The sequence below is a fragment of the Chaetodon auriga genome, chromosome 19 (assembly GCF_051107435.1).
Source record: "Chaetodon auriga isolate fChaAug3 chromosome 19, fChaAug3.hap1, whole genome shotgun sequence".
NCBI lineage: Eukaryota > Metazoa > Chordata > Actinopteri > Chaetodontiformes > Chaetodontidae > Chaetodon > Chaetodon auriga.
The window spans coordinates 16576062-16590432 of record NC_135092.1 but is presented as its reverse complement, the minus strand read 5'-3'; the positions used below and the strand labels follow the sequence as shown (position 1 = coordinate 16590432).

Sequence of the window (14371 nt, the reverse complement as noted above, 5' to 3'; positions counted from 1 at the left end):
CTTAATAAATTATAATAAAATAAAACTGGTCCAATGTATTCATTCACAATTCTCTCATTCATCCATAATGTTACCTCACTAAACTCACTGGAATATAGATACAATGCTAAGTGGTTTAAATTACAATAATCATATCATTTCATCCACTGAATGAATGCTGCCTTTGTTTATGGCCCAGCTAGATGAAATCTGAGTTGTGTGTGTGTGTGTGTGTGTGTGTGTGTGTGTGTGTGAGAGAGAGAGAGAATGTGAGCGAGTACATGCATGCTTGTGCGTGCATACATCTTCATGGACGAGTAAGGGCAAGCAGATGGCATGTTGTCGCTAAACCCACACGTGTCGTACCCTGCGCGTGCTTTTCGGTGACCCTTCACCTCCATCTGACTCCCATTCTTCAGATTCCACACGTTGCTCAGAGAGGTTTGGCCCAACTGTATAGGACATAACATGATAACCCATACTGATAATAATGGTAGGCGCTTTCTAATAATGTCCACAAACATCAGAAATCCTCTGAGGAAGATGAAATCTCATCTCATTTGGTCTTGAAATCCATTTTTTTACATCCTACACTTGATGAATCACTTGAATTACATTGTTTTTGATTGAAAGGTGTGACATGAATGAAGTTTGATTGATTGATTTCTGTATACAGTTATGAAGTGCTCGCATTGTTTTTTTTTCTCAGGATCACTTCAGGTCCGGAGAACATTCATGTAGTTCCCCATTCACCCAGAACCATTAGAACCTCGCACTGCAGTTGGCAGGAAAATGCCAATGTTTCCATCCAACAACCCATATGACCAATACAGAAACAATTCATGTGGGCATTTTCTGGTCTGCCATAAAGGTTAAAGTAGGGATAATCAATATTCGTATAATGACAAAGGATCAAACCACAATGTGTAATATGAAGGGTCTTTCCAGGGACAAACCCACAGAGTTATCGTCTGACTCCACGGTTCCCTTCAGCTCTACATAGCTCCTTTCAGCTCATTGCTTTGGTTGAATCATCTGTACCTTTTGTGATTGGGTTCAGACCACAGCACTCTCATTTTCGGAAGCAGCAGACAGCTGTTTTCAGCGGAAAACTGATAAAACCCCATTTTATGCTACCTGCCCCGCACCAAACACAAATGAATGCCAGTGTTCCTCCATATCTGCTAGACGTACAAATTGGCTGTATGCGAAAAAGCTGATCAATGTATGGCTACATGTTTTGTTTAGAGCTCATTTCCACTGCCTCAAAGTGGCCAAACAATCAATTATTGCAGGTTTTAATGATGGTCATGTTAAGGCAGCTTGTTTAGAGTTTGGATTAAAAGGAACCAATGATAAATCTTTATGGTGGTGCAATAACAATGTCTCACTACTTCTGCCTTTGCTTCTAAGGAACAAAGGTCATTATTCACATGACCACACAGGGTTGCTGATCAAGAAAAGATAAAAATAGGTCTTATTTTGCTATTTTTGGTGAGCACAGTCTCACTCTGTTATGGACTTTCAACACCTTATTTTAAAATATGTAGTAATATGAGATTTAGAAACCACTGACTGGTGTAAAGTTGTATAATAAACACACAAAGGTGAAGCGTTGTGTTGGGGAGCTGGTAGAGAATAGTAGTGTTAATGCTATGGACGCTACCATTAGAACAGTTTCTATATTTCCGTGTAGAATACCAGCACTCTGAAAAAAAAAAAAAAAAAATGTCGAAAAATCAAAGAAGTGTTAAATAGGGAAAGATTTCTGATGCACCCTTTGTGTTTAACTATGTGACTGCTCGTGTTTAATCAGCCCAAGCTTTGGTGGCGTCTGTGTTTCCAGAGGCAGCAGAGAGGGGCAGATGTTCCTGCTCCCACTGAGGGGGCAGCAATTAGGCAAATGTGACAGGAAACAAATGGAGACTTCACAGAGCGTCAGAGAATTAATTAATAGCTGATCTAAATATGGCTTCACAACTCTTCGTTATGCGGTTCATGGCTGAGGACGGGGAGGTTTAACTCCACTGCATGTCAAGAGATGTACGCATCTTGATGCGTGAGCGTGCTTGTGTGTTTGCCCTGATCTTGAACATCAGTGTTGGATGCCAGGAACAACTTCTTTCTCCTCTTTGTCCTACTTGTGTTCTTTCTTTCGGGACTTTGGGAAATCTAGACTAGTTATCTTGTATTCTGTTGGGTACTATGTCATGTTAGGTTGTTGTTTTTGTGCTGCTCTACTTTGGAGGTCACAAAGATTTAAGGACTTTGAACGCTCTGCTTTGTGCCTGACCCAGTTTTATTGAAATTTCCCATCCTCTGCAAAAACTATTTTAGTTTGTTTTAGGTGTCTGAAATTGATGTTGGCTTTGTTTCAGTAATGAATAACATATCTGGGTGGATAAATATAGATGGCAAAAATATTTCAATGGGAAACAAATTGCTTCTTGTCATTTTCTGTAAATTATTATGAAGAACTGCTCCACAGAATCGGTCACAGCACCAAGAACTGAGGCAAAACTGTTGGCGCTCTGAATATAAGACCACACTCAGGCTTAAGATCCAGAGCTACCCAGAAATAGCAGTGAAGAATATCTCCTCGCCCTGAATCTGGCTGGTGGCCCACCTTCAGGTCTGGAGCTTTAACCTTCAGAGACTTCTGCTGCTGATGTGGCTCGGGTTTGGCTGAGCTGAGCTTCGCTGGGAAATCAGCCAGACAAAGGAGTGTGGGCAGATGAGCCGAATGAAGATTTCAATTGTGCTCGAGCGTTTGAGTTTCCTCTGGAAAAAGAGGATATTGTTCGGGTGGAATAGATTATAGGAAAAAGTTAAAGTCCTTCGTGTGTTTTATTGGTTTCTAGAAACTCAAAAGGGTAAGAAATAACTGGGCAGTTAGCCATGAATGAGCGATCAAGGGGTTTGCTTATTAATTGAATGACTTTAAGTACCTATCTAAGAATTAGTTCCCAGACATCTGTGAATCTGCATTATGACCAATTTCAGTATCAGCGGTTAGCTCTTAGCTTAGCATAAAGACTTCAACCAGGGGGAAACAGCTAGCCTGGCTCTGGCTGAAGATTAATTTAGGTGTGCTGGCAGGCGGATAACACAAGCGAATGAACATATTTTCCAAGATGTCAAACTACTCCTTTAATATCACTTGTAATATGCAGTCATTTCTATTCCCTGGCTCCCTGCCATTCATTCCCACTCTACTTATCCCTGAGCAGGCCTAAAACAGAAGTAAATCAATGATAACAGATTTTAATTTCTCTACTCTAGGTTGTTAAAAACCTGCAGTGCTTTTCTGAACTAACTCGGTAGAATTAATTATGCATCCCTTTTCTTCCACATTTCCACATGTCTGTGATTTCTCTTTATCCTGAGAGTCAGAGGGCTGCCTGGTCCTGCTTCTTTGTCCACACATGCTCAGTGAGGGAGGCTGCCTGGTTACAGTAACGCTAGAGATGGCCTTATTGTCTGCATCACTCATTGTCTCCTCTTCTTCCAGCATGTTGGCTTCAGCGAAAACAAGCTCACAACAGTTTACTTTGACTTACAGTCAAACAGTCAAAACAACCTGATTCATTTGAGTCAGAGCCAAATGTTATTGCTCATATAGTTTTAAAAACAGTAGGAACAATATTACAAAATTGCACAAAATAACATGAGTACAGGAGATAAAGCTTTACATCGAGACAGATGGTCCTTTTGTTTGCAGAAGTACAGCAGGGTAATTTTACATTCATAGAAGTAAGGCGGGAAAGTGGGACATTAGCATTCCACTTGATGATTAACCACTATGCATTCTGGGCTTCAGCAAGCATTTTGAATAAGATATATATAAAACCTTCAAGCTTTGCATTATTTATCTTTATATTAGTTTTTGAGTTAGTTAGGAGCCTAAAGGTCCACAATGTAGAATACAGTATATCTGGCTTCAAAAAATGTATAGAAACATGAATATATTTGTGTTTTTAGTCTTGTTTTCTCCAACCTGTTCTCATTTCCAGGCGACGTTTTGTTACACTCCATGTTTTTTTTTTTTTTTTTAACAGACGTTAAAAGATAACCTTTAATGTCTCTATGAGAGCCTTTCATGTGGTTATCGCTGTGAGACGGTCGCAGACCTGACCTCCTCCCTATCTGGACCTTTTCACTCTTTATACTGTCACCTGCCTTGGATGACTTTACACTGGAGTTCGTTGAAAGCTCAGTGTGTCTCATACAGACACTACAGGGTACCCTGTGCATCGGTGTGAGACGTCGAGGGGTGTGACAAAATGTCTGTAGGTATGTAGATGCAACCTGAGAGTGAGAATGGTCTGTTTGATCACAGACTTAAAACACATTTATTCACGTTCACTGCTGCACCCGGCAAAGAGCAGTGTGTCCAGATGTGGCTCTTCCCCTCTTATGTTTCTGTGTGCCAACGAGCAAGCAGCTTGTTCCAAATCAATTAACGTGACTAAGAACAGGTGCAGCAGCTGGCACAGCACTTAAGAACCAAATAATTCCCAAATATTTCCGGCTGCTGCACGCGCCTCTGATCTGATCAGCTGTTCATTGTCAGTGTCTGCAAGTTTTTCAAGTTATCTGAGCTAACGAGTTAGTTGACTGCCAGCGTGATGGGCTCAAAAGAGATTGAACTGATTTGTTGATTTGGCTGTCAGCAGTACATAGCTGTAAAGCAACCCAGACTCAGTAGTGTTTTCATGGAATTCCATTTGCTTATTTCGTGGATTATAATGCACAACAGATTAAAGTGAACATTCAGAGCACTAGTACATGTTCTATTTTGTAAATTCCTGCATGATTTAAGGACTTGGTGTCAGTCTTTCAGTGTGTTCGCGGCCTTACCAGGGCTTTGGTCTCCTCCTCGTCTTTGTAATAGTAGAGCTGGTCCCCTCGCAGAACAAACCAGCGACTGTGCCAAGTCTTGACAAAACCTCCTTGCTTCCTGAGCCACCCACACCTGATGACACTCGGCTGTCCCTGCCTCTGGATCTCCACGCTGGACTGACCTCCACTGCGCTGGGGACTGCTGTGGGACACACAGTGGTCATCCATTACTGCAAGTAACCTGCAAAGAGGCAAAATAGTTTAGAATTGCTTAGATTTACAGTTGTAAATTCCTCGTAAGTAACAGGTAATTTGAAGTATTTAAAACAGAGATTATAAATCAATCCAGTGACTCTAGAGCTTATTTTCTGCAAAATTTCAACCAGCAGAGGAATGTACTTGCGCGATAGGAAGAGTGTAATAATTAGAGTCACCCCAGTCCAACACAAATATGGCAGGAACGACTCTGTTCATTTAAACTGTTCATTCAGTCCATTTAATGGAAACCGTTTTCTTCCAGTAGCATCTGTGGATTATCCCAAGTTGAATATTTCCAATGTCATTTTCAGTTCTAACAACATGCATCACCTGTCCTTCTCAAAGACCTCAGCAAATAGCATCGGAACTACAGTATCTGTGCGGCTAGATACCACTTTTGGGGGGTTTAGTGATTTGGAGTCCAATCATGGAGCATTGTGGAGTTTAAAGCAGGCAAGGTTGAGTGTTAAGCGGGTGGAAGCATTTATAAACCAAATAACAGGACCACAGGCCAAACTTCGAAGCTCTTCTATCTATTTCTTGTTTCGCCCACCCACATATGCTGGCCTTCCAGCCTTTCTCGTCTCACTCTAACATTTTGTCTCTCTGAACCTTTTTAGCTGATGTGAACTTTTAATTTGACAGAACGCTTTTTATTGTTATCCAATCAAATATGACAAATACCCCTCGCCGAACAGAAAGCTTTCACACACATCAATATGGTACATAAATGAGCGCACCCACAACTCCACACATGCAATTAATCATCCTACACATATTGTTTCCATGAGCAGAATAGTATATTGTTTAAACCCCTGCAGCATTCAGTGACATATGCTACTACTCTGAGACTGCTGCTGTCAGCTTTATGCATTGCCATGTTATCAGTGGCTCTGGTCGAGCTTGCCTTGGTGGAAGTCCAAACAGCCCACGGAACCAGATGAGGACCAGATGCAGCCCAGTAGTGTTCCAGGCAGCAGTGGAGCAAGTGCAGCAGTGCTGCTGTGGTGATTTCAAAACCACACAGTTCAAGTACGTGTGTACTGTATGCATGTGCAAGCACAAACATGCTCGCTGCTCCGGATTCCTCTGAGAAAATAGCAGTTTTCCATTTGTTTTGCACTGCGGCAGCCATAACTTACTTATTATTTTTTGTTCATCTCTACTCCATCTTTACTCCACACTCAGGTTGTATCTAAGTTGGAAAAAGTGGGCAGAGCTCTTTATTCAACATCAGTGAAAGTCATCATGTGAACAAAGTTCATTCAATGGAAAATTCTTCATTGTGTGGGATGGTTTAACACTACATTTGGAGGGAATGAGCTCTAGTGCTGCTGCTTCCTACACACTTGAGTCTGCTTAGACAAACTGTAAGGACACACGTGAACAACAAACACACAGGCACAAACACACACACAGCATAAATCACAGTTTAGGGTGGACACCCATCTGTTGATGGAGTCACCTGCTGTGTTGCCAGTCTGGTGCCACAGCCCCTTTACAATTTCATGCCTCCTGCACAGGGCCTAGTTAACAGCACTGCTGGGACTGGCCTGTGCTGCAACGAATTGAAATGGTAAATAACTCGGGCAACTTGGTACTGGCTGGGAGAAGAAACACTATTTAATTTTACATTACACTGCGGTACAGAGGTAATAAATTGCCATGCAGGGATAGAGGGCACAATCATGACTAAATTTATAAATTGACAGACAAATGGAGTAAGATTAATCGAAAAGTTAGTGGTTCTTCAGGCTTTGCAGGAACAGCATGATAAATTGTGACCTTTGGAAAATTATTAGTTTTAATTTTTATGTTTCTGCTAAAGGCCAGTTTGTGGGTTCTATCAGACATATCTAACAGAAATGTGGGGGGAAATGACATATTAACAACAGCCATAAACTTAAATAAATCCTTTATTCTTTGCACAATATGAAGATTAACTATGGTGGAATAAGCAACTGCTTTCAAGCTGGACATTGGAAGATGGCATACAGGAGAAAACATACAGACATTTTTTGCTTCGTTCATTCCACCACTTGGACCAAGACCGACATGTGTCAAAGTATATACAGCACCCACAACCAGTGTTGTACTGAAACTATTAGTGCAGAACTGTCTCAAGCAAAGTGACAATGTGACATGTCCAAAAACCTGCAGAACCGAGGACATTCCCATGAGCTTCAGCTGCATGTTGTGTTTTGAGCTAATTAGTAATTATTAGTATGATAAACTAAGATGGTGATCAATGCATGCAGAGCATGCTAATGTTAGCATTTAGGCCAAAGCATTGCCGTGTTTAAAGTACAACTATACAGAGCTGTTAGCATGACTGCTTCTTTCTCTCTTCCTTCGTTATATTGTGACATGACAAGATAACAGTTAAAAACAGCCTCAGCGTTGCTCGAACGGCTGATGACTCAGAAAAGATTTGCTGACAGGGGACCGATCACTTCTTCACTGACTCACTCCTCTCACTTTTTGCTTACTTTATGCAGTTTGGTAGCCGGCACAAGGACATTCTTCTTCTAAACACATTTGCACAAAAGCTAACACGTATGTTTGTGTAATAAATCATAACACTGATTGCTTTACCAATGAGCTACCAAAGAATTTGTTTAAGTTAATATACCAGATTTCTGTGAAGCAACAACCCAACAAGGGCAAAAGTCATAGGTGACCTGTTTTCTGAACCTGGGTTTTATATGTAGTCATTCTTTTTGCATTCATCTCTCCAATGAATGCCCTGACAGTGCCAGATGTGGTTGTAAGCACATTTATGAAGCAACTGCAAAGTCTCTGCAAGTACACATGACTACCTGACTGTTTTGTCCATGCAGCACATTGAAAACAGCCTCCCAGAGGTGCATCTGTGTCCCTGTTAAACACCTGTGTGTGCAGGTGCCCTTGACTGTATGGTATCTTTGTGTGTGGCAGTGGTGCCTCTGTCCACTGAGCCTCAGTATCCAAAATAAGCAGTGCAAATTGATTTATAATACTGATCATTTCATCATAACAACAAATAAATTGAGTAAGACTTACATTCAAAAAAAGTAAGCAATTTTCTTCTTCAACTTTGATCTCTAGAATAATGAGCGTGGCAGTATGATGGAGGCTTTAATTTCCAAATCTGCAATTAACAATCTACATTACCATCTGCTGTCTAGTAACACTTGCGTCTGTCTCATCTGCCAAGTAACTTTCAAGACATCTTGAGCTGGAGAATTTTCTCACAGTGAGTCTGAGAACTTTGACCAGTCAGTGGGAAGAGACACCCTGACCTTCACTATAAACAACAGCACAGTACACAGCACAGACAGCCACACACACATACCACTGACACACACTGTGCACTTGAAAGGACAACACAAAGATAGTCACGAATCAGCCCCCTAAGGTTTAAGTGGCATGCACTATAATTTCTTAGCAGGATGCAGCATATCTGTGGCTGCGTGGCAGTAAAAATGAATAACTCCACGAGTAAAAGAGAAAAGAAGGATGGACTGACTTTTCTATGAGGGGTCTGTCTGTCTCCATTTCTGCTCTTATGTATTAGTATTCTGAGTCTGTCTGTGTCCATCAGTAAAATGGATACCGAGCCAGGCCACCTCAGGATCAGAGACGCCTTGCTGTTGGTTTAAAAATACGCATCTGTCAGTGAAATCATAAAATAGAGCCACGGGATGTGTCTTTAGTGATGAAAGCTGTTCTCAGGCCAGTCAAGAAGGCACTGAATTGTACAATAAATCACTTTCACTTGTGGAGGGTCGATCACATCCATTTCATGTAAACTGATACTTGCGATGATCAACCTAAGCATGGTAAAAAGGGGGTCTGTGTTTTGTTGAGCACAGAATGAAGGCTTAAATATAGTCTTCATGTGTAAATGTCGAGTTCTGAACAAGAAAGAAACTTTGATGAGATTGTATAGTCTCTGAAATGTGATACTGCAGACCTTCTTTTGTCCATACAGGACCTGTCTCTCAGCATCAAGAGATTGCTCGTCTTCAGCGCTTACACAGTGTTTGTTCCCCATATGGGAAAGTAGCTAACAGCACACAGAAAGACTGAACGGCTGTTTGACATGCCTTTGTTTGAACTGAGCTGGTTTGCAGGAAAGGAGACTGAGGCCTCTTCAATCTGGCTCATCCTTTGGGAAATTAAAGTTGTGCTTGGGAAGAATTTTGGGGGGTAAAAATACAACCTGAAGCAACCTAAATCATACATCTTGGGCTACAAAAAGAACAGCATTCAATTCCCCTAATTGAGACTTTACAGACTGTTGCCCAAACTGCCAAAAATGCTGGTGTTGTGTAGGAATACTGGCAGGAAATCTTCGGTGACCACAGGAAGTGGCCGGTCTTAACAGCAGCAAGGGCAAACTCTGTAGCGAGAAAATTGGACTCAACAAACTTAGATCTCGTTCTGCATTTCCCATCCTATGTGGCTGCTATAAAGCCAAAAGGGTAAACTGTGACTGTGCTAAGTGCATTTTACAGACATCTTGTGGCATGATTTCACTGTTCAAACTGCTGTTAGTTTCGCCTCTTCTTTCACTGTTATGAAGCTTTCCATTCTCGCACCGTTCTTATGCAAGATTTCACAGCTGTTGCTAGCTAGCTAATTACGCTAACGTTAGCTCCATGACTTGGTTGAAAACATAATTGTTTCTTAATAGGGTAATAAGTACTTAATAAGTATGGTTGCTTAGTAGTTTATATTGGCCTAATGTTTTTATACCATATGTTTTTGCATTTAATGTTCTAGGAGAAAAGCATTTAAGGATGATTGTTCACCTCATGTTGAGTAAACATAACGCTATCTTGGATAAGTCTAGACTGAGCAGCTATAACGTTAGCCAAAACTGACAGCATCCAGCGCCGGTCCAACTTCCACACAATGGACATGCTAGTCGTGAACTGGGCTTTTTTTTTTAACCTGCAAACTAATGTAGTTAGATAATGATGTCCTCTTTGACTTTGGAAATAAGGCTTGGTTACTAGTATGCTAGTTAGCTGCATGCTAATGACTGAAGCTTATTTTAGACTGGATAAACACACACATTTGTTATATTTTTCCTCTTGAATTTTTGGTTTTGGTAAGGCTGGTTAAAAGAACCATGCAAACTCTTTCAATCCAGAGTATCATTTCTATTATACAGGCAACAAGTATATAAACATTGTTCATGAAAACTCATAGCAGTGATGTGCATTTTGGGTTAATATTAGGTTACCAATGATCACAGTGATGCAAACTCACGGATGAATGGCAGACATGAATTCTTTATTCATGTCATATAGCATGTGGCCGACAGTGTCATTACCATCTGTCTGTCTTCAGTTCTCAGTTTTGCATTTTCAGCAGCTGCTGCACCCCACATTGGCCCCTGTGCTTGCCAGTAAAGTGTGCCAACTTTCCCTGGATGATGCAAAGGTCAATGGCGTGTTAAACAGAAAAGTCACTATGGAGGGTCAACACATTTAGTCTTATCAAGTCTGATGACATCTCTTTTGATATCTATCTATCTGTCTGTCTGTCTGTCTGTCCATAAATAAACAGATAAATTATTCAGATTTATTGCATAATCTCTCTTTCCTCCAGTTCACCACCACAAAGCCAGTAAGATGTGATTGGTGGACAGACAGGATGTGAAAACTTCATTGTGTCTGCAAGTCAGCATGTTTGACAGCTGATTCAATCCAATGGCAATACTTTGAAGTCTGTCTGTGTGTCATCAGCAACCATCTCTCCAAGGCTAAAGTGAAAATCATTAGATTTGATGAACTTCATGTTCACATAATAGGATTTGTTTGATTATGTGCACAAACCACCATCAACACACCATAAAACATGCAACAGAGGAAACATGAACTTCACATTGCCAGTCAGTGCTGTCGACCCTTTAAATATCCCTGGGCAACCTTCCCCCTTAAAGTCAGCACAGTAGGGCCTCCATGACCCACATGTGTTAAAGACAAATATAACCCTCCGCTACCAAAGCTGCTACCTCGAGAGCAGTCTGTTTCTGTTAGACTCCTGCTAAGAAGTCACAGAGGTGAGAGGAGGGCACGTTTCTTGCTGTGTCGCTAGAGAGGATGTGAAAGAGGAAGGGCTTCAGAGGGGTCACAGATGGAAGTATTCACACCCTGATCCATTACTCTACAGTCAGATCTGTCATGTTTTGACGCTTAAGGGAAGCTATCCTTCATTATGGGATAGGTATGTACTCACTACCTACACAACCCACTGTGAGTCACATTGAGAGATGCATGGATGGAAGCAGGAGGAGAGAAAAGGAGGCAAGGGTGGGAGATATGATGTATCACAAACACAGAGGGATAGCTTCTTGGACATAACGTTTCTCTTCACCCCTGCTGCTGAAATAAACTCCCTGGCTTTCTTGTATGATTCAATTTGATGAATCAGTGTCTATTTTGTCTACAGACCAATTTAGACGCCATATGTGGCCCCCTTCATAGTCTACAATGCAGCGCTTCTGGTATGATACACTCGTTACCCGCTCACTAGCATCGCCGCCCCTCCCTCTCCATTTTCCTCCACGCCATGTGTCACTGTATGTCTGGGAACTGAGCAGCAGCCGTGAGGAGGAACCAGGGTGAAGACTGGACCGCTGACTCATTCTGCATTTGTTTGACACACTGTATAACTGAATGAATGATACCGTTGATGTGGCTATCCTTTGTAATGCAGTAATGTGATATTTTCCAGATAAAATAAGACATTGCGTTCAGTCAGAGGGCAAACTGAGAATCACACCTGCGATCATAGTCATTTTCCCCAGAGATGCTGTTTGCTCTAGCAGCTGGGAGAGAGCTGAATCTGCATTTTAACCTTCATAAATGTCACCTATATAGATTCGCTGGATGAAGTAGCCTGTGTCAGGTCAATTTAGCAGATGTTAAAGGAGTAGACTGACATTTTGACCCTTATTCCCTATTTGGAAATACATTACATGAGAGGACTAAACCGTCATCGTGTCTGTATGGTAAATTTGAAGCTGCTGTGAGCAGCCAGTTGACTTACTTAGCATAAAGACAGGAAACAAGTAAATTTAACTGATGTTAAAGGAGTAGTTATAGTAGTAGTAAGGAAGGAAGTTAGACGTTTTAACACTTACTCGCTTTCTGGCTGAAAGTTAAATGAGACGATCGATACCATTTTCCTGCATGTCAAATCTGAAGCTATTGTGAGTTGTTCATACAAAAATCTACTTGTAAAAACACCAAATTAACGTTTCACTGATTTTGACACTTCAGTTGTTGGTTTACATGAGATGTAACTGGCAAAATTTTAACAGATGCAGGCTAGCTGTTTCCCCATTTCAAGTCTTTGTGCTAAGCTAAGCTAGCCATCTGCCAGCTGTGGCCTTACATATCACAGGCAGAAATGAGAGTGATGTCAGTCTCCTTATCTGGCTGCCAGAGAGCGAATAAAAACATGTCTCAGAATGTCAAACTGATCCTTTTACCTATGAATTTTCTATTTTGATCACAGCCCCAGTTTTGCTGCAGCTTCAGTCCTCCTTGTCTCCATCCCTTCCTGCCTCTCAATAAACAGATATCACAGAGTTAGACCTGGGAACAGTCGAGTGCGCAGCTGACACGGGGAACCTGATCCCTGGGCTTTCCAGCAGCACAGCCTGTGCACTGCAGACATTCCTGGCACACGGGGGTCATCATATCTTCCACCCTCCTACTGTACCTCAGCTCGTGCCTTGTTTGCTTTCAAATCCCCCTTTTCCATTAACACACCAGGTGAGGGACACAAGTCGTCAGAGATGTCTTCTTTTGTCCTGTTTGTCAACATTGACCTTCCTTTCCTTAACATCTTTTTATTCTTATTGCTTGAAATCTTTTCTTCCTTTCACCTTTTCTGCCTCCTTTTTCCATTGTTACTCTGCAGTCAGCGACATGACAGCGACAGACCTCACACATTAATCCAGACATGATTTAGTTTTCTGTTTGACCAGCCAACAGCCAGACAGGGGGTCAGGGTTTTGGATGGCATATGCAACGGTCTTGCCATCTGTATGTCCTGCACCAGAATTAGCAAGACTGTGCAAAATGCTCGTCCAACGATAGCAACAGTACAGTAACTGCACTGTATTTTAATTACATGTCTTAGACCTACCTGAAAAGTGCAGAAACCAAAAAAGTCATTGCTATGATTACTTACAGTAAATTGGTATTTTACTTATGCTGTTACTGGCTAACAATGTAGTTAACATGGAGATTGTAGCCTTGTGGGTGTGACATATCTATATATAACTGTAAGTTGTACACTTATTTCCTCTTGTGCATCTCTACTCCAACCTCAGTGTGCCAGTTACAGCTGGATGAGTTGTGTCACAAGTTTAACACACTGGAAACATATCATGAGAAAATGAGAGATGCTGGAAGTTTATTTGGAAAGCTTATTACAAAAAAGCGCCAAAAGCGCTGATGTGTCTTATCAGTGTTCACTAAATTGAAGCCATTTGCTGCCCTCCTCTGCTTGTGAACTGGCACCATATGTGTTGCGAGCGAATGAAACACATGCAAAATATTAAGCAGATCCAGGACACCAAAACACTACCAAATGTCAAAGCTACGTCCATATCCAGCAATGCTAGAGACTATGGTGTCACTACTGCAATCTTATATAAAGTTCAGCTGCAGGCATACCATCTTAAAGTATAAATTATATAACTGAAAATGTCACTCAATCTCTTTAAGATTGGACCGGTCAGTCAGAGCATTTGCCTACAGCATCTTCACATTCCTGTTACCAAAGCATGCAGAGATATGCCAATGTGGCTCGAGAGCAATGGGGACATTGCCACTAAATCACCAACATATAACAATTCCTCAGAGAATGAAGCATGCCATAAAGCTGTACAACCTCAAACAGCAGACTCACCTTCCAAACAAACAGCCTTGTTGAATCCCTCAGCTCTGACGTGTGGTGATGCGCAACTATTGTATCCAATCCAGTGACAGGTAATCAATCAACATCAGCACAAATCCTGGGCTGAGATGAGCTGAAGTTGTAGTCCAGCTCAGCCACAGCTGCCGCTTCCCTCCAGAAGTCACTCAGTGTGTACAGAGTGGATTTAGTTAGCCGAGGCTCAGACGAGCTGTTATAAACTTTCCCTCTGACTGCTCACACCATCTGCATGCTGAGAAAGTCTCCGCTGTGGACAGGATGGCTGTCGCGGTCAGCACAGTCACTCATGGGGCACCATTACAGCGGGAGTCCGCCCAGACACATGCACACACACATGCACTCACAC

At 41.7% G+C, this 14371-nt stretch overlaps 1 protein-coding gene across 1 annotated transcript in view; it reads right to left on the bottom strand.

Annotated features, from left to right (window-relative positions):
• Positions 1–14371, bottom strand: part of arhgap24 (Rho GTPase activating protein 24) — a 67443-nt gene extending 53072 nt beyond the window's left edge. The window contains exons 1-2 of the mRNA XM_076757515.1: positions 13999–14371; positions 4840–5062 (exon numbers count right to left, since the gene is read on the bottom strand). Coding sequence (XP_076613630.1) covers positions 4840–5049 — 210 coding nt within the window. The 5' untranslated portion in view covers positions 5050–5062; positions 13999–14371. The remainder of the gene's footprint in view (positions 1–4839; positions 5063–13998) is intronic.